The sequence below is a fragment of the Anomaloglossus baeobatrachus genome, chromosome 5, assembly GCF_048569485.1.
Source record: "Anomaloglossus baeobatrachus isolate aAnoBae1 chromosome 5, aAnoBae1.hap1, whole genome shotgun sequence".
NCBI lineage: Eukaryota > Metazoa > Chordata > Amphibia > Anura > Aromobatidae > Anomaloglossus > Anomaloglossus baeobatrachus.
The window spans coordinates 558,030,785-558,057,560 of record NC_134357.1 but is presented as its reverse complement, the minus strand read 5'-3'; the positions used below and the strand labels follow the sequence as shown (position 1 = coordinate 558,057,560).

At 47.2% G+C, this 26,776-nt stretch overlaps 1 protein-coding gene across 1 annotated transcript in view; it reads left to right on the top strand.

Moving 5' to 3' along the window:
- The window catches only part of LOC142312349 (uncharacterized), a 229,460-nt gene that overhangs the window by 12,870 nt on the left and 189,814 nt on the right, over positions 1-26,776 (top strand). The window contains exons 6-7 of the mRNA XM_075351287.1: positions 9,451-9,548; positions 9,746-9,836. Of these exons, the coding sequence (XP_075207402.1) occupies positions 9,451-9,548; positions 9,746-9,836 (189 nt within the window). The remainder of the gene's footprint in view (positions 1-9,450; positions 9,549-9,745; positions 9,837-26,776) is intronic.

Sequence of the window (26,776 nt, the reverse complement as noted above, 5' to 3'; positions counted from 1 at the left end):
TTGGTTTTTCATCAAGACAAGGTGGTCTCCGTCCGACTCCGGACTTTCTCCCTAAGGTGGTTGCTGCTTCCACCTTAACCGGGGCATTTTCCCTGCCTTCCTTTTGTCCGGCTCCTGTTCATCGCTTTGAAAAAGCGTTGCATATCCTGGATCTGGTGCGGGCGCTCCGGATCTATGTGTCTCGCACTGCTGTTATTAGGCGGTGCACCTCTCTCTGGTGCTGACCACTAGTCAGCGTAGCGGTCTCTCGGCATTTACGCCGACCCTGCTTCGTCTTAGGTCGGCCATTTCCGATGCCTACCAGTGTACTCAAGTGCCTTCCCCGCCTGGGATCAGGGCACACTTGACCAGAGCTGTCGGTGCCTCTTAGGCTTTCAGGCACCAGGCTACGGCTCACCAGGTCTTTCAGACTGCCACTTGGATTAGTCTGCATACCTTTTCGAAGCACTACCCAATGCAGGCTCATGCTTCGGCAGACGCGGGCTTGGGCAGAAGCTTTTTTCAGGCGGCTGTCGCCCATTTGTGAAGTTAGGTTTCGCCTACTTCTCAGTTTGTCTGTTTATTCCCACCCATGGACTGCTTTAGAACGTCCCATGGTCTGGGTCTCCCATAGGAACGTTAAAGAAAAAGAGAATTTTGTTACTTACCGTAAATTCTTTTTCTTATAGTTCCGTCATGGGAGACCCAGCACCCTCCCTATTGCCTGTTGGCAGGTTTCTTGTTCCGTGTGTCTTCACCGGCTGTTGTTGTTGCAGACAGAGGTTCCGGTTTTTCCGGTTTTACTCTGTCTCTACTTGTGGGTGGATGTCCTCCTTCAGCTTTTGCACTAAACTGGCTAGGACTGGCTAGCAGGGGGTGTATATGCTAAGAGGGAGGAGCTACACGTTTGAGTGTAGTACTTTGTGTGTCCTCCGGAGGCAGAAGCTATACACCCATGGTCTGGGTCTCCCATGACGGAACTATAAGAAAAAGAATTTACGGTAAGTAACAAAATTCTCTTTTTTATCTCAAAAACGGAACGAGATAGAGAAAAAAAGTGAATTACAAAGTTTTAGGGCTTCATCAATTCAATATGAATCGACACCTTGCATACAGAAATGCCGACCTTGTGGAGAAAGAAGGGCCATATATCCCCTATGGGTGACTTATAGTTCTGACAGTCTACAATGTCCACTAGACATATAGATCTGACCCCTTCAAGGAACCTTGTCCATTTGTTGTCAGTAACAGCCCAAAGTTCTTTTCCCATTTACACATAACAAGAGGATAATTATCCACATATTTGGATAGTAGGACTTTAAAAAGTCCAGAAATCTCACCAGAGTTTCTCTCTGAATTACAAGTGCTTCTCAATAAATTAGAATATCATCAAAAAGTTAATTTATTTCAGTAATTCAATACAAAAGTGAAACACATTATAAACAGTCATTACAGAGTGATCTATTTCAAGTGTTTATTTCTGTTAATGTTGATGATTATGGCTTACAGCTAGAGTTGAGTACCTAACTATTCGTATTACCTATACTCATAACGAATACTGTCTAATACTCGCGTATTTGTTCCAAATAGCATGTGCAATGCAAGTCAATGGAGGAAAACTCGCAATGTAACGAGTAACCCGAATGTCGTACTATTCGTGCAAGTAGCGAATAGTACGGCAATTGGGTTACTCTTTACGAATAGTTAGGTAATCGCTCAACTCCACTTACAGCCAATGAAAACCCAAAAGTCATTATCTCAGAAAATTAGAATATTATATAAGACAGAAAAAACTATTTTAAACTCAGAAATGTTGGCGCCTACTGAAAAGTCTGTACAGTAAATGCACTCAATACTTGATCAGGGCTTCTTTTGCATGAATTACTGCATCAATATGGCATGGCATGGAGGCGATCAGCCTGTGGCACTGCTGAGGTGTTAAGGAAGCCCAGATTGCTTTGATAGAAGCCTTCAGCTCTTTTGCAATGTTGGGTCTTGTGTCTCTCATCTTCCTCTTGACAATACCCCATAGATTCTCTATGGGGCTTAGGTCAGGTGAGTTTACTGGCTAACCAAGCACAATGATGCTCTGGTTATTAAACCAGGCACTGGTAATTTTGGCAGTGTGGACAGGTGACAAGTCCAGCCGGAAACTTAAATTTCCATCTCCAAAAAGCTTGTTGGCAGAGGGAAGCATGAAGTGCTCTAAAATTTCCTGGTAGACAGCCGTGCTGACTTTGGTCTTGATAAAACACAGTGGCCCTACACCAGCAGATGACATGGCTCCCCAAATCATCACTGATTGTGGAAACATCACACTAGACCTCAAGCAGCTTCGATTGTGGCCTCTCCACTTTTCCTCCAGACTCTGGGAACTTGATTTCCGAGTAAAATGCAAAATTTACTTTGTATCTGAAAACAACAGCTTGAACCACTGAGCAACAGTCCAGTTATTTTTCTCCTTGGCCCAGGTAAGATGCTTCTGGTGTTGTCTATTGGTCATGAGTTGCATGACACAAGGAATGTGACACTTGTAGCCCATGTCCTGGATAGGTCTGTGTGTGGTGGCTCTTGAAGCACCGTCTCCAGCAGCAATCCACTCCTTGTGAATCTCCCCCAAATTTTTGAATGGCCTTTTCTTAACAATCCATCCAAGACTGCGGTTATCCCGGTTGCTTGTGCACCTTTTTCTTCTCAATCCTTTCAAGGCGGGGGCGGTCCCAGATGTGGTCGGAGTAAGACGTGTAGCACAGGAGCTCCCCGCAACCACGCCTTACAGAACAGTAAAACGGCATTACACAGCCCCCCCAGCACAATCCAGACATGGTCTGGAGGTCACAGCAGAAGGCCCTGACCAAAACAGAGCCTTCCTCGCCGCTCACCTCAGTATTGGGGACCCTGGACACCATCCTGCACCCTGATGCGACCCTGACATGCTCTAGCAATATGGCAACCGCACGGCAGGAAACATCAGAAAATGGCGCCGGAGCGCTCCAGCAGAAGGGAGAGCTTCTGGACACACCCTCCAGCACGGCCGGGAGACATGGAGCAGCCTGCTGAGGAGACAGGGAGTGAAGATACAGGTACTACTACTCCCATGGGCCTTTCTGCAGTGGGAGATGAGGGAGATGATGTTATAGGGGGAGACAGCATACAGGAACGAACAGGATGCTGCACTCATTACCCAGCAGGCAGCCACAGAAATGAACCCCCCAAAGAATCAGAGAAGCAAAGTAAGGGCAGTAGCTGGTGACCCCTCACAGGCACTGGAGTTAATAGAAGGGGTGGCTGAAATATAGAATTAATCTATATTCAGATATGCACTACCAGCAATGAACAAGACGCAGCAGATGGCGACTGGAGATACTGTATAGCCCAGCTCCCTACAAAATCTGACCTGCAATCCCTAGTGCTGGAATTTAAAGAGGTGTGCCATTCAAAAATAGCTAACGTCTGCCAAGATATCAGGTATATTGCCCAGATTGTGGAGGCCCTTGAGGACGATCATGATGAAACGCAAACCTACATGGCCCAACTTCAGTCCACCATAGTGGCGCAGCATGAAACCCTTTGCAACTATCAGAGGCATCTGGAGGATCTTGATAACAGGGTCGCCACCACAACATAAGGATTAGGGGTCTCCCAGAGCAATATGGGAAGGAGAATCTATCCATGATCATACAAGCTATCTTTAATAAGGTTCCTGGAGCTACTTCATCCCATTTAATCAGCCTGGACAGAGTGCATAGAACCATCAGACCCCCTCAGACCAAAAAGGTGCCTCCCAGACACCCAGGGACATTATATGCTGTGTCACAGACTCACAGACTACAAACTTAAAAAAAACATCATGATGCAAGCCAGAAGAGTACGCTCTATAGAGCATGAGGGCCACCCTTTACAACTCCTCCCAGACCTCTCATGGGTTACTTTGCAAAAAAGGAGATTGCTCTAACCCCTTTTGCACATTCTGAGAGAGAAGCAGATCCTTTACAGGAGGGAGTTTCCCATTAGTCTCACAGCCAGAAAAAAATGGATGCACAGCCATACTGAGCGAGATATGCTTGCTCACCCTACCACATCCAAGCTAAAGCGTATCATTGACGTGAGGAGCAGGCTGAAAGACTTGGAAGTTAAAAAGATGAAAATGTTACTGGTTTATAGCAGGCAACGATATTATGAGAAGGGTAACAAGGCTCACTCCATTCTTGTAACACAGCTTAGAGACTGCACCATACAGAGCAGTTAAAGATGCCAGGGTCATCTGACCTACGGCCCCCAAAAACATGCAAACACCTTTAGAGATTATTACGCTAGACTTATTCACTCCTGTCTACTTTACCAACAGACGTGGAGACGAGAGACCTCCTGCTTAATGAATACCTCGCAACCTGTTGTTTGCCAGTATTACACGCAGAAACTTTAGATACACTTACTGCTCCGATTACTGTTGAAGAATTGGCCTCTGCTATCAAAGAGATCCCACATGACAAGGCACCTGGCCTCGATGGCTTTACATACCTATATTACAAAACTTTTCAAAACATGCCCATACCCCATATGCTGTCCATCTGTAACTCATTCCTGAAAGGCACGCCAATCCCCCCTTGATGCTGTGATCACATATAACTGTAATATTGAAACAAGGAAAATATCCCGCTGATTGTTCAAGTTATCGCCCGATATCGTTGCTCAATGCAGACTTAAAAATATTTACGAAAATACTGGCCACCAGACTCTCCGTGCTTCTCCCACACTTGATACATGGGGACCAGGTGGGGTTCGTTCTTGATAGACAGGCAGGGGATAATGACAGGCTAACAATAAACCTGATTGATGCCCTGAACCAAAAAAAGGAGAGCGGCTGCTCCTTAGCCTTGATGCAGAAAAGGCTTTTGACAGGCTAGAGTGGCCTAGCCTGTCAAAAGATTTGGTATTGAGGGACCTTTTCTGCAAGCGGTCCATGCTTTGTATGCGGATCCTGAGGCAATAGTGAGGCTTCCTAATGCCTCATCATCTCCCTTCCCCATATACAATGATTCTAGACAGGGAAGCCCCCTTTCCACCCTACTATTCATATTATGCATTGAACCCATAGCAGCGCGAATTCGGGAAAGTCCAGACGTTCAGGGATTCCGGATAAAGGGCCATGAATATAAATTGTCACTCTTTGCAGACGACGTCATCCTAACAATACGCAACCCCCTGAAACCTTACGCAATCTCCACTCCATTCTGACTGAATACGGAAACCTGTCGGGATATAAAATGAATGCCTCAAAAACAGAAGCCCTACCATTAAACCTGAAGTCATCCGTCCTTTCTGTACTACAATCTACATTTAAATATGCCTGGAAAAAAATTGCTTAAAATACCTAGGGATATACATAACACGTACATATGACTCCCTCTATGCACACAATTTCCCGTCCTTTTTTGAGGAACTCAAATCGACCCTGTTCAAGTGGGATAAGCTACGCCTGTCTTTCTTTGGAAGGATGGCCTCCATTAAGATGATGATTCTCCCAAAGTTCCTATATTTATTGGAAACACTCCCCATAGCAATTCCAATGTCGGTGATCCGGCAGTTCCAGAGGAGGCTGAATGATTTAGTTTGGGGTTATAAACGACATTGAATCGGTCAGTTTGTACTGGTGACCCCTAGGAAAATAGGTGGCCTAGCTTTTCCGGACATGTAGAAATACTACATAGCCACACATCTAAGACGTATCCCGGCCTGGACTAGCTTAGCCACAAAAAGTAAATGGATGGAAGTGGAACGTGTTTTGTGAGCCCACACCCACCCCAATGCTCTTCTGTGGACCACTTTTGCACATCCTCCAGATATAGTCCTTTTAGGACCTACAGCATTCACCAAGCATATCTGGGGGATGGCCATAAAAATCTTCCCACTCATCTAAGACAAACATTCACTGGAGCCGTTTTTATACTCCCCAGCAAAACTAGACAGTTCTACCAGCCAAATGACTACTCTATGGATCCAGGAGCAACTCTTCCGTTTCGTAGACATAATTGATCCTTTAACTAGTGCAATTCTATCTTTCTCTACTTTACGAGAGAGGTTTAGAATCCAGGCACACGCTTGCTACACATATGTAGGCTGCTGATAAGTCTTTGGCTTTACCCAGAAAGAAACGAGATAAAATGATGAAACTTTTCATTTATTCCACATACTCTCCACTGATGTCAACACACTTTTTACATCGGTATTCCAAGTTCTGTAAGCCCAGCAAAAAGAAGGATTTCAGTTGTGCCTCAAACCAGGAATCCGTAGCAGCCATGGCATCAGAAGTGGTGTGAAATTTGGTATGCTTGAGGTGTTTCCTCAGGTTTGGAAACAGATGATAGTCAGAGGGAGCTAGATCTGGTGAATAAGGTGGGTGGTCAACCAGCTGGAAGCCCAGCTCTGCCAGTTTTACCGTGGTCGCTTCTGCAGTGTGATCGGAGGCGTTGTCTTGCAGGAACAAGATTACTTTGGACAGCTTACCGCACCTTTTGGCCTTCAGAGCGGCCTTATCTCTGCCTCATCTTGTTTCTGTTGATAAAGGTTTAGAGTATGAGGGTCAGATGATTGTGGATTGTCAGAAGGTCCAGTATTCATTTCAATATCTGGTTAATTGGAAAGGAATCGGCTCCAATAAGAGATCCTGGGTTCTGGCTCGTTCTATGTAAGATAATTGTTTGATCAGGGCTTTCCATTGGAGGATTCCTGGAAAACCTGGGGGTCTGGTGGTCCCCTGTAGAAAAAGGGTTAGCCACACGGCTCTGCTCCGTATACGTTGCACACACACAGCTCTGCTACACCCACACACATAACCTTCCCCTCATCCACACTGTAAACCCCTCCTGACCCTACACATAACCTTCCCCTCATCCAGCACCATGACAACCAGCACAGCAGAGTCCTGCATACACTGAGGAGCTGATCATGTGACCCCCTGACTCCTCCCCTCCATGTGACATCATCACAGGTCCTGGAAGCACAGAGCAGCCATATATCTAGTGTGCGGCTCTGCAGGTGGAGGTGTGTGGAGATTCCCCATTACTGGGCTCAGGCTCCATACACATTAGATGCTGGGGGAGAACAGTCGCTCTATAGAAGAGAATTCTCCTGATTGCCCCGTGAAGGATGGATATGGACAGGGACAAGATGGCGGAGAGGATATTACACCTCACCCTAGAGATCCTCTTCCGGCTTACTGGAGAGGTGAGAGATTCTGATGACGTCACATTACATCATTCTTATCTACAGTCATATGAAAAAGTTTGGCACCCCTATTAATGTTAACCTTTTTTCTTTATAACAATTTGGGTTTTTGCAACAGCTATTTCAGTTTCATATATCTAATAACTGATGGACTGAGTAATATTTCTGGATTGAAATGAGGTTTATTGTGCTAACAGAAAATGTGCAATCCATATTTAAACAAAATTTGACTATTGCAAAAGTATGGGCACCTCAACATAAAAGTGACATTAATATTTTGTAGATCCTCCTTTTGCAAAAATCACAGCCTCTAGTCGCTTCCTGTAGCTTTTAATGAGTTCCTGGATCCTGGATGAAGGTATATTTGACCATTCCTGTTTACAAAACAATTCCAGTTCAGTTAAGTTTGATGGTCGCCGAGCATGGACAGCACGCTTCAAATCATCCCACAGATTTTCAATGATATTCAGGTCTGGGAACTTGGATGGCCATTCCAGAACATTGTAATTGTTCCTCTGCATGAATGCCTGAGTAGATTTGGAGCGGTGTTTTGGATCATTGTCTTCCTGAAATATCCATCCCCTGCGTAACTTCAACTTCGTCACTGATTCCTGCACATTATTGTCAAGAATCTGCTGATACTGAGTTGAATCCATGCGACCCTCAACTTTAACAAGATTCCCGGTGCCGGCATTGGCCACACAGCCCCAAAGCATGATGGAATCTCCACCAAATTTTACTGTGGGTAGCAAGTGCTTTTCTTGGAATGCCGTGTTTTTTTCCTCCATGCATAACGCCTTTTTGTATGACCAAACAACTCAATCTTTGTTTCATCAGTCCACAGGACCTTCTTCCAAAATGTAACTGGCTTGTCCAAATGTGCTTTTGCATACCTCAGGCGACTCTGTTTGTGGCGTGCTTGCAGAAACGGCTTCTTTCGCATCACTCTCCCATACAGCTTCTCCTTGTGCAACGTGCGCTGTATTGTTGACCGATGCACATTGACACCATCTGCAGCAAGATGATGCTGTAGGTCTTTGGAGGTGGTCTGTGGATTGTCCTTGACTGTTCTCACCATTCTTCTTCTCTGCCTTTCTGATATTTTTCTTGGCCTGCCACTTCTGGGCTTAACAAGAACTGTACCTGTGTTCTTCCATTTCCTAAGTTACTATGTTCCTCACAGTGGAAACTGACAGTTTAAATCTCTGAGACAACTTTTTGTACCTTCCCCTGAACAACTATGCTGAATAATCTTTGTTTTCAGATCATTTGAGAGTTGTTTTGAGGAGCCCATGATGCCACTCTTCATAGGAGATTCAAATAGGAGAACTACTTGCAAGTGGCCACCTTAAATACCTTTTCTCATGATTGGATACACCTGCCTATGAAGTTCAAAGCTCAATGAGGTTACAAAACCAATTTAGTGGTTTAGTAAGTCAGTAAAAAGTAGTTAGGAGTGTTCAAATCAAGAAATTGATAAGGGTGCCCATAGTTTTGTACCGGTCAAATTTTGTTTAAATGCGGATTGCACATTTTCTGTTAGTACAATAACCCTCATTTCAATCCATAAATATTACTCAGTCCATCAGTTATTAGATATATGAAACTGAAATAGCTGTTGCAAAAACCCAAATTGTTATAAAGAAAAAAGGTTAATATTAATAGGGGTGCCCAAACTTTTTCATATGACTGTATGGGAATAACAGATGGACAGATCTGGAGAGGTGAGGACTCTGGAAATGTCTGTAGTAAGATTTCTTACTGTGTCTCTCCATAACCAGGATTACACAGTAGTGAAGAAGACCTCTAGTGAGCGCTGTCAGGCCCCTGTGTCTGAGGGATGGGGAAGACCCCTGAGCCCAATCACGGGGCCTCCACCTCACCCCCCGATACATGAGGACATCAATGACCAGAAGATCCTAGAACTCACCTACAAGATGATTGAGCTGCTGACTGGAGAGGTGACACTGCTGGGAATGCTGGGACATTATACAGTAACGCTATGAAGGGATCGGGGGGTGACGGTATCATTGTATGTGTCAGGTTCCTATAAGGTGTCAGGACGTCACCGTCTATTTCTCCATGGAGGAGTGGGAGTATTTAGAAGGACACAAAGATCTGTACAAGGACGTCATGATGGAGGATCCCCAGCTCCTCACATCACCAGGTAATAGACAGGACTAAATACACACGGCCTATCTGTATGTAAGGAATGAATTCAGTCCCTGTATGTGTCTCCTCCAGTTCTATCCAGTAAGAGGACAACACCAGAGAGATGTCCCCGTCCTCTTCTCCCACAGGACTGTAAACAAGAAGAGCCCGATGTTCCTCAGGATCATCAGGTAGATGGAGAGAAGGTGCCATGAAATCTCCCTATGATGTGTAGACGGCTGTGAAGGTCTTGTGCTCAGTCTTGTTTTATCCTCCAGTATTATATGTGTTATACTTGTGTAATGAGAGCGGTGGAGATGGCAGGATTAGAGCTGATCATAGATGGGACTTCTCCATCTGTCTGTGACTTTTACAATATTTGTTTCAGGGGGAAGATCTGACCCATATTAATACTACAGAGACATATGTGAGGGGTGATGAGCGGAGTAAAGAGGAGATTCCTACAGATAACCGCCCAGGTGAGTAGTGACCACTAAATGCAGAGAAGTCACAGATTCTTCTCAGGCACCGGCTGTGGTTGCTTTATCAGGGTTGTAGTCCGGCCACATCAAATGGTCACCATTCTGCTGCTAGACCACCACATGCTCCTCCACCCAACACTATCCCCATTATTTTTGGCATTAGATGCCCTTGTTTTAGAGTGAGATCTTTTTCAGCCAGATCTTAGTGGTAGGATTCACTTTATCCCGATATTAGAAGACGTTGACCATTAGCTGCCCAGATCTCTAATCTGCAAAGCCAAATGACAGAGTATGTAGAATGTGCAGACAACTTAAAAAATTATGGAAAGATAAATCAAATTGGTATGGTGGACCCCTAATAGAAAGTGGAGGGTAATGATGCTGACTTCCTAGAATCTTGGTATGTTATTGATAAATCTACCTTCTCTCCCTACTGTGCTGCCGTAGAGAGATGAGCAAACCTCTTAGGCAGGCTTTGCACACTAAAATATCGCAGGTGCGATGTCGGTGGGGTCAAATTGAAAATGACGCACTTCCGGCATCGCATGCGACATCGTAGTGTGTAAAGGCTCGATGATACGATTAACGAGCGCAAAAGCGTCGTAATCGTATCATCGTTGCAGAGTCGGCGTAATCCATAATTACGCTGACGCGACAGTCCGATGTTGTTCCTCGCTCCTGTGGCAGCACACATCGCTGTGTGTGAAGCCGCAGGAGCGAGGAACATCTCCTACCGGCGTCACTGCAGCTTCCGTAGGATATGCGGAAGGAAGGAGGTGGGCGGGATGTTTACATCCCACTCATCTCCGCCCCTCCGCTCCGATTGGCCGCCTGCCGCGTGACGTCGCAGTGACGCCGCACCTTGTTAAGGGGGCGGGTCGCCGGCCAGAGCGACGGTCGCAGGGCAGGTGAGTCCATGTGAAGCTGCCGTAGCGATAATGTTCGCTACGGCAGCTATCACAAGGATATCGCTGCTGCGACGGGGGCGGGGACTATCGCGCTCGGCATCGCAGCATCGGCCTGTGATGTCGCAGCGTGCAAAGTACCCCTTAAGGTTCAGCTCACTGAGCCCAACCAAACAAATGGTGTGTTTGTCGAACCTTTATCAACCCTTTTTTCGAAAATCATTGAATTTAGTGGGAGGCCAAATTTAAGGTAGAGAAAACACCTTTAGGGGGGGTCAAAAAGCTTCCAAAACAGCAAAAATATGTTTTACAGTGCAGCACCACTGTTTTGGCATAGCCATTAGCTTCCTAGATGATTGACATAAGAAACATAGAGGTAGGTGGATGAAAGACAGGTGTAGGCCTGGTGCATCCATACCCCTGCCAGTACAGACAAGAGACAACTTTGATGAACCCTATCTAGTAGTTTTGACATTCTAAATCCTTTCAGTCAGACAGCAGTACATTAGCATCAATTGCCCCCTCCCCATAGGGCATTAAAAGAAGTGAGAGGTACGGTCCATGCAACACACAGGCTGTGGCCCAGCGTTTGAATTTTAAAAATGAAAACATGCCTTAGTGGCAGGTGTAGGCCTGTTCCTCCCAGAAAACTGGCACTACCCACAGGACACAACTTTGAGACCCATTTTGAAGTCTAGACATTCCAAATCCTTTCTGGTAGACAGCAGTACACTAGCATCAATTGCCCAACTCCCCATAGGGCATTAACAAAACAGGGAGGTATGGTCCATGCAACACACAGGCTGTGGCCCGGCATTTGAATTTTAAAAATGAAGACATGCTAGCGGGAACAGTGTAGGCCTCTTGCTCCCATTAGACTGGCACTAGATACTGTACTAAAGTCAACTTGGAGACCCTACTTTTAGCCTCTACATTTCCAAAAATTAAGGTCAGGCAATAGAAAACTTGGCAACAATTGACACACAATAAAAATTGCCCAACGTGGGACCGGACCAGGAACAAGGCCTGAACCAGCCTTTCCATCTTCACCATAGACAGCAAGATGACACACACGCGTAGACTTCTTGGTCCCAGAAGACTGGCACTAACCACAAGACACAACTTGGAGACCTATCTTGCAGTCTCGACATTTAAAATCCTTTCAGGCAGACAGCAGTACAGCAGCATCTATTGCCTCCCTCCCCATAGGGCCTTAAAAAAGCAGGGAGGTATGGTCCATGCAACACACGGGATATGGCCTGGCATTTAAATTTTAAAAATTATGAGATACATAACGGACAGGTGTAGGCCTCTTACTCACAGAAGCCTGATAGTACACCATTGTCTAGTCTGCACAGTTTGGGACTGGGGTGGCAAAGTCACTGGACATTCATTCGTTCCGTTATGAACTTTAGACGGTCTACGCTTTCAGGGGACAGCCGGATGCACTTAAGACACGTTCTGAGAGAACACTGACTGCTGGGCAGGCTAAAACTTCCAAGGCGTGATTGGCGAGCTCATGCCACTTATCCATTTTTCAAGACCAAAATGCAAAAGGGCCCCATCACCCTTATGGCATCGATGTTGAGCTCTGTTTCTGTGTTGACTACGCGACGTTCCAATAATTGGAATTCTAGAACTGCGATTCATGCTGTGTGCCTCACTGTTGTCTTGTGGAAAACTACTGTTAAGATGGTCTACAAGCTTATTTCGATACACCAGCATCCGCACGTCCCTTTCCAGGGGTGGAAGCTAAAATTGACACTTGTTCCGTGGATCTAACAGACTGGCAACCCAGTAGTCAGCACTATTTCTAATATTAACGATACGGGCATCATGCTGCAAATAGTGAAGTAAGAAGGTGCTCATGTTGGATGCTTCCATGTGGTCGAAATCCATGTTGTGTTTGTGGCGGGGTAATGCTCAAGTTTGCATCTTTCGTCCCCTCCCACCAACCACGGACAAAAGAGAAGGGATCAATATCTTCTTCATCTCTTAAGTTTTCTGCACCTATCAACTCTCCTCCATTTTTTCCTCGGCTCCTGCATCTTCACTACCACTTTGTCTGTTACCATGAGCCCGCCTTGATCGATTGACTCTACCACCCGTGATACCTGCCTGTGCGATGACTGTCCAGACCCTACAGGAAATCGTATCCTTTCCTCATCCGCCTCTCCTTCCTTCTCTTCCTCTGGGACCCCCACCTCTTCCCGTAGACTATTCAAATTGTGCTCCAACATGTAAATGGACAGAATAGTGATGCTGATGGTGGCATCATCAGTGCTAACCATCTTTGTAGCCATTTCAAAACTGTGCAAAAGGGTGCAGAGGTCCTTCATCTGTGCCTACTCCCCAATCGTGATTTGCCCCATATCTGTACTGCATTGTCCCAGGCTATGCTTCATGGTATAGCGCACCAGGGCTTGCTGCTGCTGCCACAGTCGCTGCAACATGTGCAGAGTGGAATTCTACCATGTCGACACATCACATATCAGCCAGTTAACAGGTAGGCTGCAAGTTGATGAGCTGCGGGGTGCAAACTTCAGAAGTGAGCACACACCGACCGTGCCTTCTGCAGCAGCGCATTCAGCTCAAGATAGTGGGATATAAATTTTTGTACAACCAGGTTCAGGACATAAGCCATGCAAGGCACATGTGGGATGTTGCCCAGGCATAGGCCGGCTAACACGTTTGCACCATTATCACACACGGCCTTCCCTGGCTTCAGGTTCAGTAGATACAGCCATTGATTGCAGTCCAGAACTCTGCAGCTGTGTGACTGTGTTCTCCGATACAGATTGATTTCAGCACTACCTGATTGCATTGAGCCCTGGCTGAGCTGTACAAAGGTGGGGGGATTCTCTCTGCATTCTTGGAACGCGTATTAAATTGAGGGAGAGGTTGAGGGCATAGGTGGAAGCCCTAGAGGAGGTGGAGGAAGCAGAAGAGGAAGTGGTAGAGCCAGAAGTTTGTCCCAAAGGCGTTGGATTTCAAGTCTTCAAAATCAGCCCCTTCTCTGCCTGCCCTCGCAGCCGCCAGAGTAACCCAGTGCCCAGTCAGTGAGATGTAACGCCCCTGGCCATGCTTGCCAGGTGTCAGTGGTAAAATGCACCCTGGGATACGGTTTTCTAAGGAAAAGGTAATCTTGGCTGCAACATGATGGTGTAGCGCAGGCACAGCTTTATTAGAAAAGTAATGGTGACTGAACAACTGGTACTGGGGGACTGCGACGGTCATCAGGTTTCAGAAACCTTCTGTATCTACCAGGCAGAAAGGCAGCATTTATGTGGCCAACAGTTTCGATATAGTGAAATTCAAGCATTCGCTTTGCCATGTGTGGGAGGAAATGGTTTTTTATGTCACTAAAGCTGTGGGACCGAGGGCTGGCTGCTGTGCTGAGAGATGTAAGGTGTACACAACTGAGCGGTGGACTGGGAGGGAGGTGTAGTGGGAGATGTAATGCATGATTGAGAAACGTGGTGTGCTCGGTGTCTCACATGAATAAAAACCATCAGGTACGGTCACTTCCATAACACTTGATGGGCCGTCACTCACCCCCATTGTAGTGGGTACACAAGAGATTGTTCTGCGGTCGGAGATCGGTGTTAGAATAGTTTCGCTGGGGATGCAGTAGGAGGAAGAAGCAGCAGACTATATTGATTTGGCAGCCGGTGCTTGGGTAGGCCGTTAATCTGCATTTTAGTGCAGTGAGAGTCCCACTGTAATGCATGTTGGTTGTGCATTTGCCGGTTCATGCATGTAGTAGTCAATTTATTTGAATTTTTATGTCTACTCAGTTGTTATTTAGAACATTGGCAGATAACGGAAGTTGGGTCATCTTTTACGGTCTCAAAAAAGGTCCAGGCTAGTCAACCCTTCCTGTGAAATGCTGGCCACAGCCAGAGTTGTGGCTGAGGAGGCAGATCTTCTCATGTTTGCATCACTACATGTTTGCGTGGGAATCACCACCGTAATGTCCTTGCCTTCCTCCTCTTCGTCATCTGCTAATCTACTCGTCTGCGTGCCTCTGGGTTCACGCCAAGTGAACAACTTCGTGACAACTTCGTCATGCTCTATGTTGTCCCCCTCCTCCTCTTCCTGACCTGATATCACAGTAAGTGTGCGCCTCAGATATCTGAGTCTCATCATCATCATCATCACCTCCAAACCCAGGCGTTAATGTCAGTTGATGAGGGTCGGGATCCTGCTGGGATCCTACTTCGTCCGGGTTAGGATCCAACTGACAAAAATTTTGGCCATCGGTGCAGATGCTTTCCTCCTCTTGAGTCTGGTAATCTTTGGACAGACCTCTGATGCTCATGGGATAGAATGTATGAACAGCTCTGCAGACTCACCCATGTGTGGTTCCCGACAGTCAGTTTGTCGGTTGCAGATTTCTGACGCTGGCGCAAACAATTGTAATGTAATTGAGGTGGCACCTCTGGGGAATGAACTCTGTGTGATGTTGAGGTGAAGGAAGTGAAGGAGAGGCCACTTTATGAAGAGCTTGCCAACCACTGTAGCACCTGCTGTTTATCATCCTCATTTCGAAGTTGAAGCAATGTACGGCTGCCAAACTAATATAGTGTATTAGGTTGTCCAGTAACAGAAGTTGTTCTCATGTCTCTTGGGATAGTATCAGCTGGTGTTTGCTCACTAGACCTTTGACTAACAGAACTTCCCACACGTACACCTCCAACACCCCGCCTATTCCCTATTCCACGACAAACTCGTCGTGATTTACCACTCATGGTTAATGTACCCTTCCCATTTCAAACAGAGGTTTCGTAACCCTACTCTCACACCTGTCAGACACCTAACGCAAAAGATAAATTACTTATTTCCTGCCTGAATTAGCAGTATCGTGAAGGCACTAAAAAGTACCACTACCTACAAATGCGGTTCACTGCGTAATTTGGAGTAGACACGGAAAAGTGACAAGAAGACCTTTTTAGCTTGTTCAATAGCGAATTTTCAGTAGGCACCACTAATACCTATACATGTATTTCACAGCGTAATTTTGAGCAGGCAATTAAAGCTGCAAAGAAACACTTTTCAGATACTTCCTTAGCCTCTTTTTTTAGGCCAGACACTAATAAGGAACAATATCTTTAAATGTGTTTGCAGAATTTTAAGCAGGCAATTAAAATTGCCAAGAACCACTTTTTAGATACTTCCCTAGCAACTTTTTAGGCCACGCATGGCTAACTACCTATACCTATAAATGTATTTGCAGAATTTTCAGCAGGCAATTAAAATTGGCAAGAAACACTTTTTAGATACTTCCCTAGCAACTTTTTAGACCAGGCACTGCTAACTAGCAATACATATAAATATGTTTGCATACCTTTTGAGCAGGCAGCAATATGTAGCAATACCAATTTACATGCCTCACTGGCAACTCTTTAGCAGGCACTACAAGTACCAATCCCTATTTCGATCATGAATTGTTCTGATTTCTTGCACACACACCTTTCCCTACACTGCTCGTCCCTATTCTAAAGTATCGCTCTCCTATCTTAACTACCAAGCATTAAACCCCTAACTAAGCTCACTTTCTAGCAGCCTCAGCCGCAGCACCTTCCCTAACGTTTCACATTCACAAAATGGCGTAGACGCAACATGTCTGCACACGGACATGTGACTTAGGCAGCCAATCACAGAAGCCGTTCTGTCTGAACCTTGTGGATGTTTTCTGCGCCGTGATCGGCCGCAGCAACATCCACAGATAAAGTTAAGGGAAAAAAAAATGGCGCAGTGCGCCAAAGGTCTTCTCCCGGTCCGCAGTCCCTACCTCCTACACTGATTTTACACATCATCATATCAGACAGCACTACAATCTTATATAAAAGCATAAAATGCTATTAAAAAAGCATTTTTGGAAACGTGGTCAGTGTTTGGGGGCATCAAACGAACCTTACCGACTTTTGAAGGAAAGTGCTTGGGGATGCCGAGCCCGATTGAACAAGGTCAGGCTCGTACCGAATTTGAAATTGGCAAACCTTTACCGAACAGTTTTGCTCATCTCTCCTGCTGAATGTGCTGATCGGGTCATTACAAAAGTGAAATTCTCTACTTTCCAGGCAGTCACAATACATGTGTAATAGTTCTGCAGCCTCTGATTTACACATGGGACATTTAGAATATTTAATATGTCCGACCTCTTATGTGACCTAGAGAGGCAAATTAACAGAATTTATAATTATTTCTCATTGTTGAAGTGAAATCCAAGATCTGATTCCAAGAATTTACTCACTTCTGAAACTTGATTAATCAAATGATTTTATAGCAAACTAATTGTCTTTACAGATTTGACTTGTTAATAAATAATGCATTAAAGGGATATGTTCCCTAGAACGTCTGAGCTGCAAATGATGAAAAATTATTATTATAGGAGGAAATGATATTAATAATTTTAAACCTTGGCCAAGCGTGAACTTCTGTGACATCTGTCTGAGGTCGCACACATAAAATGTCTCTCTCGTACAGACTGGGAACAAGCCACTCCTCTTCAAAGAATCCCGAGAAACCATGACACTAGTGATGGGCGGACTTCTTTTTATCCTGGTTAAAAAAAAAAAAAAAGACCCGGAATTGATTCTGTATATCTGGCCGGATGCCAGTTCCTATATAAGTCTATGGGGACCAGAATCCGGAGCTTAAAAACGGTGGTAGAAGGGATAGAGGGATTGGAGCAGGTGTGTTATACTTACCGAGTCTCTTTTGAGGATGTAGAGTTACTTCCGGGGCCACTCATTAGCTTCTTTACAGCTGATGAAGTCAAGGAGTTTAATGAAGTTACCTGAGGGCGTGTTTCCTGCAGTCACAGGTGGAGGATCGTGGGAAACTCCAGCTGTGACCTCAGATAACTTGAGTGACGTCACTACTCATCAGTCATCAGTCTTTCCCTGAAGCCAACAGTGTGCCGTCATGTTTTCTAATATACCTGCGTGCTGTTACTTCAAATGTAAAGGAGCTAGAATCGTCATGGGAGTTCGCTTGAATTACGTCGGAACTGCGTGTTTTGGGGATTATAAAGGGGTGAAAGAGTGCCTTTTTGTCTTTTATTTCAAATAAACTATTTTTTTCAATGTTGAAGTGAAAAGAAATAAACAGATTAGTAATGGGGGGTTTCATAGGCACCTCCCATTACTAATCTAGGGCTTAGTGGCAGCTGTAGGCTTCCATTAACCCCTTTATTACCCCAATGCCACTATACTAGGGCAATCGGGAAGAGTCGGGTAAAGTTCAGGGATTGTCGTCTCTAATGGACGTGACAATCCTGGGCAGCTGCAGGCTGTTATTTTTAGGCTTGGTGGGGACCCTAAAAGCATGGGTCTCCCCAGCCTGAGAATACCAGCCCTCAGCTGTCGGCTTTATCATGGCTGGGTATCACAATTTGGGGGACTGCATGCTGTTTTTTTAAAATGTATTTATTTAAATAATTAAAAAAAAAAACACAAAAACTGCATGCGATTCTGCTTATTTTGATACACAGCCAAGATAAGCACATGGCTGGGGACTGCAGTCTGTAGCCATATGTTTTATATGTGCTGGGTATCATAATATGGGGGGGACCCTATGCCAATTTTTTTATTTATTTATTTTTACAGTATGATAGACATGCAGACAGGGTCTATGAGCGCAAACAGTCAGACAGGCTGTTACTCAAGGTGGATGCACTGTCTGACTGCAACCAATCACAGATGCCAGGACTGCCGGTGGGCGGGGAAAGCAGTGCATATGTATGAAGCTAATGAGTGGCCATGGAAGTAGAATGAGTAGCCCTGGAAGCAGTTACAGGCGTGCCAGAGATTCGGTAAGTATGATGGGCTTGCTTTACTTTTTTTTTTTATTACCCAAGTTTGTTGGATCCGGATCAATACCCAGAGTTCCCAGAGAACTCCGGGCCCGACAGCTGGGTACTTTTGAACCCGCGTGGATCTGGACTTTTACAGTCCGGGTCTGCCCATCACTACCTGACACTCTTTAACTCCTATACAGGGATCTGGATTTACAACTGGCTCCAGAAGATTGCTGACTATGGATGGGCTGCGGTGCAGAGACAGGAATAGTTGCCAAGCTGGGTCAAAGCTGTCAGTGACGAAAAGGGCAAAATCAGGAAACATTAGCATAGTTGAGGAGCTGGGTCAAAACCAAGATGACGGTATGGTAACAAATTGACAGGCAGGAGAATCGTCAGAAAACAGACCAAGGTCAAACAGGAAAACAAATGCAGAGCAGGGGAGTAACAAGACCTAACCAGGGAAGCACAAGTTATATCTAGCAGCTTCCAGAAGAAAGCTGAAGGCTTTAGTAGGGTGTGGTTCTTTCTAGTAGATTGACAGTAGGAGCTGATGACTACAGCTGGACAGCACACACATCCACTCTGTCAGACTGTGAAATACTACAGATCTCAGCCACTCTAACCTTAGTGGATGGGCAGAGCCTGCGCTTTCCAGAGTTTCTGGCACTGACTTCTCTATCACCAGCGCAACCTACAGAGTGAATACGGCAGTGAATGACGACAGAAGCTCTTATTTTTTTTTTTAAATTCTTTATTTATACAACAGACTCTTGCAAACCATAAAGCGGTCAGTTGACATAACAGACAAAAACAGTTCAACATAGTTTGGGAGAATACATCTCAATACAAAATCACTTACAACTGTGCCAACCCCACAAATTAACAAACGGGTCCGTTCTTTTTCAATTTTTGTCATAGACAAGAAGGGAAGTACCGAAAAGGAGGCAAGAGTGCCTAAAGATGACTCAGACAATTCTGAGCAATGAAGGGTTCGCACCAGCTGAGAAAAAAGAAAAGGGGGGAATATAGAGGAAGAGTGGAAAGGGAAAGGGATAAGGCAGAGCAGAAGGAAGGTGGGAAAGGAGGAAGAGAGATTAAAAGGAAAGAGAAAAAGGGGGATAAGGTGAGAGAAGGGGAGAAGGAGGGGAGAGAGTATGGGGAGGGGAGGGGAGAGAGAGAAAAAAAAAAAAAAAACCCCAACAACCCCCCTTTTAGTTTGAGGGGGTGGGTTTGCCAGGGGGAAGGGCCAGCGACAGAGGGGGTACGCTCATCCTACGCATCACGCAGCAGGAGGTCGTACTCACTAGAAGACTTAAATTGCAACCAGGGAAGCCAGGTCCCGCGAAAGCGCTCATACCGATCATGCAGGGAGGAGGTCAAGTCCTCCATCTGTAGAAGCTCATTGACCCTGGAGGCCCAGAGGGACAGAGTAGGGGGGGCGTCCGACTTCCACTTCAAGGGGATGCATGACCTGGCCGCCATCACTAGAAAGTGCAGAAGCGACTGTTTGTATGCAGAGACGGACATCTCAGTCAGTTGAAGAAGGAACAACTCCGGACCCAGGGTCTGCGTTGTTCCAGTCACGTATTTGATCACCTCCCCCACTCCGCTCCAGAACCCTCGGAGGGCCGGACACGACCAGAATATGTGCACAAAGTCCCCCTCAGCCGTCCCACATCTCCAACAGCAAGGGTCTATGCCAGGAAACATCTTGTGTACCCTGGTTGGGACCCTATACCACCTCGACAGGAGTTTGTAATTGGATTCCTGGAGTCTGGAGCTTATTGAGGTCTTATGGGCAAGCGTCAAAATTTTGTTCCTTTGCGTATCTGTCAAGGAGAGGCCCAGGTCTTGTTCCCAGTGTGCGAGAAATGTGGGGGGGGGGAGGTCGCCAGGGTCCGTCAGCAACCTGTACACCAGGGACAGAGAGTGCCGAAGCACTCCCTCCAGGGTACACAGCGCCTCAAACTCCGTGGGGCTAGCTGTATATAGCAAGTGGTCAGGGAGGGAGCTGATGTAGTGTCTGAGTTGCATGGACCTCCAAGCTCCCAACTGTCTCGGGGTCTCGCATTCTGTAAGTGCCCCGAGTGAGGGCCAGCCCCCGTCAGTTATTAGGTGACATGCCTGAAAGCGCCCCCCCTCTATCCAGCGACGAAAGACAGGATCCGTCAGACTCGGATAAAAATCTGGGGAGCCAATTATGGGTGAGAGAGGAGAGGGGACTGGAAGTAGTAATCTGCGGACCTGTCTCAGGGAACAGCACTCCAGGGTGGCGCCAATTGTGGGATGGTGTCTCAGACTAGCGGGAAGAGGGCTCGATATCCAAGGGGCTGCGGTAAGACTAATCGCAGAGAAACTTTGTTCCAATGCCACCCAGGGCTTCGTCTTGGCGTGGCGACACCAGTCGATAACTCTGACCATATGTGAAGCCCAGCAGTATACCTTCAGGTCTGGGATTCCCATCCCCCCCTCCTCTTGGGTCTACACAGTAAGGAGCGGGAGATTCGAGCTGGCTTGTTGTCCCAGATGAACTTGGTTTGTAGAGCAGCCAGCTCCTTAAAAAAGGAGCTGGGAATCCGTATCGGAAGAGCCTGGAGAAGGTAAAGGATGCGAGGGAGGACATTCATTTTAAAGATGTCACATCTACCAAACCAAGTGAACCAGCCTTTCGCCCATCTCGTGCAATCCTCTCTGATGGTCCCAAGGAGGGGAAGAAAGTTCAATTTGAATAGCGAGTTAGTGTCAGCCGCCAACCGAACCCCCAGGTACCCAAGAGAACAAGAGGCCCATTTAAAGCTAAAAGATGATTGGAGTGAAGTAACCGTACCCGGAGGCAGGTTCACGTTCAGAGCTTCAGACTTGGTCATATTTATTTTAAAATTGGATAGGCAGGAATAAGTCTCGAATTCCCGGAGCAGGTTGGGCAGGGAGACCAAGGGGTTCGTGAGGAAAAAAAGGAGATCATCTGCGTAGGCTGCAATTTTGAATTTGTGAACCTCAGTGAGAGGGCCAGTAATGTCGCGGTTTCTTCTAATATGACACAGAAGGGGCTCCAGGGTCAAAACAAATATTAAAGGAGACAGGGGGCATCCCTGCCTGGTCCCATTATTAATCGGGAACCTGTCGGAAAGAAGACCGTTCACCCTGACTGCTGCGGTAGGACCACTGTAGAGAGAGCCAATCCAGTTCAACATAGACCTGCCTAACCCAATCGCTCTCAAGGCCTCCGTCATGAAAACCCAGTTAACACGATCGAAGGCCTTTTCGGCGTCTGTGGAGAGGAGCATCAGCGGCTGCTTCTCCAGACGGGTTTTATGAATTAGGTTTAGCGCTTTGGTCGTGTTGTCCCTGGCCTCTCTCCCTCCCAGAAACCCAACCTGGTCCGGGTGAATAAGGCCTCCCATCAGAGGTGAGAGCCTGTCCGCCAGGATCTTCGCAAAGAGCTTTAAGTCCGTATTTAACAGGGAGATGGGTCGGTAACTCGCGCACTGAGAAGGGTCCTTACCCTCTTTCGGGATGACCACTATGGTAGCCGACAGAGTGTCTCTAGAGATGGGGGACAAGCCGCTTGTTGCAACGTTATTAAAGGCCTGAAGAAAGGGGGTATTTAACGTTGATCCCAACTTTTTATAATAGGCTAGGGGAAGGCCGTCGGGGCCCGGGGCCTTACCCGTTGGGGAGTTTTTGATAGCCTCGAGCAATTCTAGTTCTGTGATGGGTCTCTCCAGGCCTTCTGCATCCTCCGCTCGGAGCCCTTGCATTCCTGAATTATTAATATATTTCCTGATCCGCAGGCGTAAGTCTGCTCGGGCAGAATTGGTTTTATCTCCATCAATGGAGTAAAGGGAAGCATAGAAGTTACCAAAGGCCGTGGCGATATCCCTGGGCAAAGTCACTAGCCTCCCATCCGGATTTTGGACCCGCTGGACATAACCCCGCGTTCTTTGTAAACGTAGCGCCCTGGCCAAGGTTCTGCCACTCTTATTTCCGAACTCATAGAAATGTCTCCTGCATTTAACCATGGCACTCTTTGCCTTGTGAGTCAATAGGGTGCGCAGCTCTTCCCGCTTTTGGGTCAGACGAGATCTGGACCCAGGGTCACAGGATCTCTTATGCATGACCTCTAGTTGGTGAATTTCGGAAAGAAGAGCAGCCACCTCCGCCGCCCGCGCTTTTTTCAGACGCGAACCATGCTTGATAAAAAGCCCCCGCGTGACACATTTGTGAGCTTCCCATACCATGTTGGGTGACACCTCCCCAGCTGCATTTTGCCCAAAATATTCCGACAAAGCCGATTGGATCTCATCCATGACTGTCGGATCATTTAGTAGTGAGTTGTTCAAAGTCTATTGGCACTGTCTGTCGACGGGATAGTCCAAGGCAAGAGAGATCGTAATCAACGCATGGTCAGAGAAATGAATGCTTTCAATTGTCGCTGCCAGCAGGGCGTGGAGGTCCCTGTGGCGGACGAAGAGGTGGTCGAGGCGGGAGTAACTATCGTGAACTGCAGAGTAGAATGAATAGTCCTTGTCTGAAGGATGGAGGAGCCTCCAAGTGTCTATCAGCTGAAATTCAAGCAGCCCTCATTTGATACGTTGTGTTGCCCTTTGTGGTAGTCAAGAAACTCCCCCAGAGTTGTCTATTTTAGGGTCTAGAGTGAAATTGAAGTCCCCTCCTATCACTAAAGTGCCTTCAGCAAAGTCATCTATTATGTCAAGAAAGCGTAAGAACGTTGTGCATTGTCCTGTGTTTGGCAGGTATATGGCCGCAAATGTGTATAATTGGGAGGCGATGCGCCCCTTCACCAGTAGAAGTCTCCCCTCCCCCTCAGTCCTTGACTCCAGTGTCTCCCATTGCAGTGAACCTGCTATTAGTATACTGGTTCCCCTGGATCTGGGGTCAGGAGAGGGGGAATGAAACACAACCGGGTACCTGTTGTCCGAGAGCTTATATGGTTTCTCTAGGCTGTAGTGAGTCTCCTGCAGGAAAGCAACTTGTATGCGGCTCCTCCACAGGAGGTTCAGGAGAATTGAGCGCTTCCCGGGATCATGCAGTCCCCTCACATTTAATAAGCCGATGCGTAACTCAGAGCACGTCTTTTTCATCACTGTCTGACCTTAGCCCCTGGGGGGAAAAAAGGGAGGACAAAGAAGAGAAGAAGGAAAAAAAAAAAAAAGGGGGGGGATGGGGGGAAGGAGGAGTAGATTTGGATGAAGGAGAGTGAGCAAGGGTTTAAGGAGGAGGTAGAAGGGGAGAGAGTGAGTCCGCCCTGCTAGAGGGAGAAGCGTGAACTAACGGGGAGTCAGGGGATGGAGAGAAGCAGAAGTACAGCCGAGACTAGGGAAAAAGAGAGAAGAGAAAGAAAAAAGAAAGAAGGAGAGAGAAGCACACAGGGTATAGAAGCTCACACAGAGCTCGCAGACCTGGGACCAGCCGCGGGTCCACAAGGAAAATAGGAGAGCGGGTACGAGTATGGAGTCCCGGAGGGGCCAAAGTCCGCGCCCAGCTATAGAAAGACCGGACTTTACATCCCGGAGCTCCAACTGGCGCCAGGAAAAGTTCCCCCCCCCCCCCCCGGCCGCACACAACACGAAGATAATGACATATAAGAGAAACGACCTTCAACTTTGAACCCTACAGCACCTAGAAAGTAGACATTGTGCACATGTCGACATACAATACTGTATAGGTACCAAGGGGCTCTATGATCAAGCGGGATCAGCCCCGCTCATCCGACGAGGAGGAAGGGCCACCCCCCCGCCCCTCTCCCTCCGCCTCACAGGGGTCGGGGGGTCCCAGGCAAGCCAGTCCGGGACAGACATCTCGTCGATCCCCAGGAATGTAAACAGACCCGATAGATCTGAGGGTCTCCTCAGAAAATAGACGGCAGTCCCTTTGCGGGCTATAAGATGGAAGGGGTGTCCCCAGCGGTAGGTGGCGCCTCTTTGATTCAGAGTAAGAGCGGCTGAAGCAGCCTCCTCATATATAGGGTGCGACTGGAGACATCTGGAAACAACGACACAAGTGCACCATCCATCTCCATTGGGCCATGAGCCCATGCCCCTTGGAGAATCCGCTCCTTATCTCCATAATAGTGGAGACGGCAAAGAACGTCTCTGGTGTTGGAGGATGCCCTGGTGTTCGGGCGGGCCACCCTGTGGATCCTGTCGAAGAGGTAGGTCGCGTCAGGAGGTCTGCCTGTGACAATATTAAAGATAGCCAGAACGTTGGAGCGTAGGAGTTCAGGTGACCAGTCCTCTGGAATGCCTTTCAGTCGGACATTGTTTCTCCTGCTTCTGTTTTCTTGGTCGTCCAGAAGCAGGGCCATGTCTCTGATACGTAAGGTAGAAGCTTCCCAGCCTTTCTCCAGACGCTCCAGCCTGCCCTCCATTGATCCCTGGACCTGCTCAGTGGCCGTGATCCTGTCCTCCAGAACCCCCATCTCCTCCCTCACTGAGGACAGTGCTGCCAGCTGGGCCTGTTCTATTCTGGAGGCCACCTCATCCAAATCCTTTTTGCTGGGGAGGGCTGCAATGAGCTCCCTCAGGGTCTGAGTGTCCAACATGTCAGAGGGGGCATCCAGGTTCCCAGAGTCACCGACCCTCAGGCTGGGGGCACTAAGGGGCCTGGAAGTGGCCTGCGGCTCCATTACGAGGGTGCCTCCCGGGGTCTGCTCCCCCTCTTTTCTCTGTGGGGGCCCCGCTGATCTAGAAGTGGCAGGGCTCCCTCTATGAGCGGCATTGCTTCCAGCCACCTCCTCCCCCTTCTCCCCTTCACTTAACTGGCGCTGCAGCCGCGCCGCTTGCGGGGACTTTCCCTCCACCACGCTCCCAGCTCCAGCCGTCGCCATCTTGCCTGTGCTCGCGTTGAGAGGAGCCGCTGCTGATGAGGAGAGAAACCTTGCCAGGCCTCCAGAGGGTCGTCTGTCAGGTGCCGGATCCGATGCTGTAGGTGGTCGCTTCTTTGGGGGCATTGTGTCGGCGTGCAGCCGGAGGGGGAGAGTATGTAAGATTTTGGGCCCAGGAGCTCCGGCTACGAGCGTCCTCACTCCTCCATGTCCAGGACACGCCCCCCAGAAGCTCTTATTTAACCTCTTTCCACTGCAGCCAGTTTTCTTCTCCTATCCAGGCCCCATTTCTCCAATCTAACATGTCACTTTACGTAATAACAACTTTGTAATGCTTAATCTGATCCCACTGTTGGGGATTTTTTTTTTTTTCCGTGACACATTGTACTTTTATCTCAGTTGTAATTTTAGGTTGATTTATTTTGTAGTTATTTAAAAAAGATCTGGAATTTACCATGAATATAAAAAAAATTATAAGTGTTCATACATTGCATTTGGATGCTCTTAAAACAAATAGGGATACCGCAACATATAGACATATTGTACAGCCTTACTCGGGCATTGGCTGTGTTTTGTTTCACTGCTCTACAGTCCAGCAGGAGTTAATTCCTGCTGGCTTGTGAACTGTTGTTAGGAGCTCAGTCTGCTAATGACCATTCACAGCTGCCTTCACTCTTTAATTTGGATCCAGTTGCTTGTTGCGGAATATAGCTTAATGTTGCTCCTGTGATATCGGTCCTTATTGTAGTGAGCTAAAGGTTGGTGATTTGTCATGTGCTTTCCTGAGTGGTGTGGAAATATCCCTGTTGTTAGTTTATTTCCTCCCTGTGTTTTATTTCGTCCTGGGTTCGTATTGTCTCTCCCTCGTCTCTGGTTGCAGGGTGCATGAGTTTTGGTTCTTTGCCCCTCTGTGTTATTTGTGGGGTTTGCTTCTTTGGTCCTGGCCCTCTCCTGGGTTGGGGGAGATGGGGTATAAGATCAAGACTTAAACAGGAGATAAGGGGGCTTTACAGATTGCTAGCGATGTCAAGCACGATAGCACCTGCCCCCGTCGTTGGTGCTACATACCTTGTCAGCGACGTCGCTGTGACCGCCAAACAATCCCTCGCCCAAGAGGGAGGTGCGTTTGGCGTCATAGCAACGTCACTGCGGCGTCACTAAGCGGCCGGCCAATAGAAGTGGAGGGGCGGAGATGAGCGGGCGGAATATCCCGCCCACCTTCCTTCCGCATTGCCGGTGGACGCAGGTAAGGAGATGTTTGTCGTTCCTGCGGTGTCACACACAGCGATGTGTGGTGCCGCAGGAGCGACGAACAACATCGTACCTGTGGCAGCAACGATATTAAGGAAAGGAGCAACAATCACCGTTTTTTAACGAT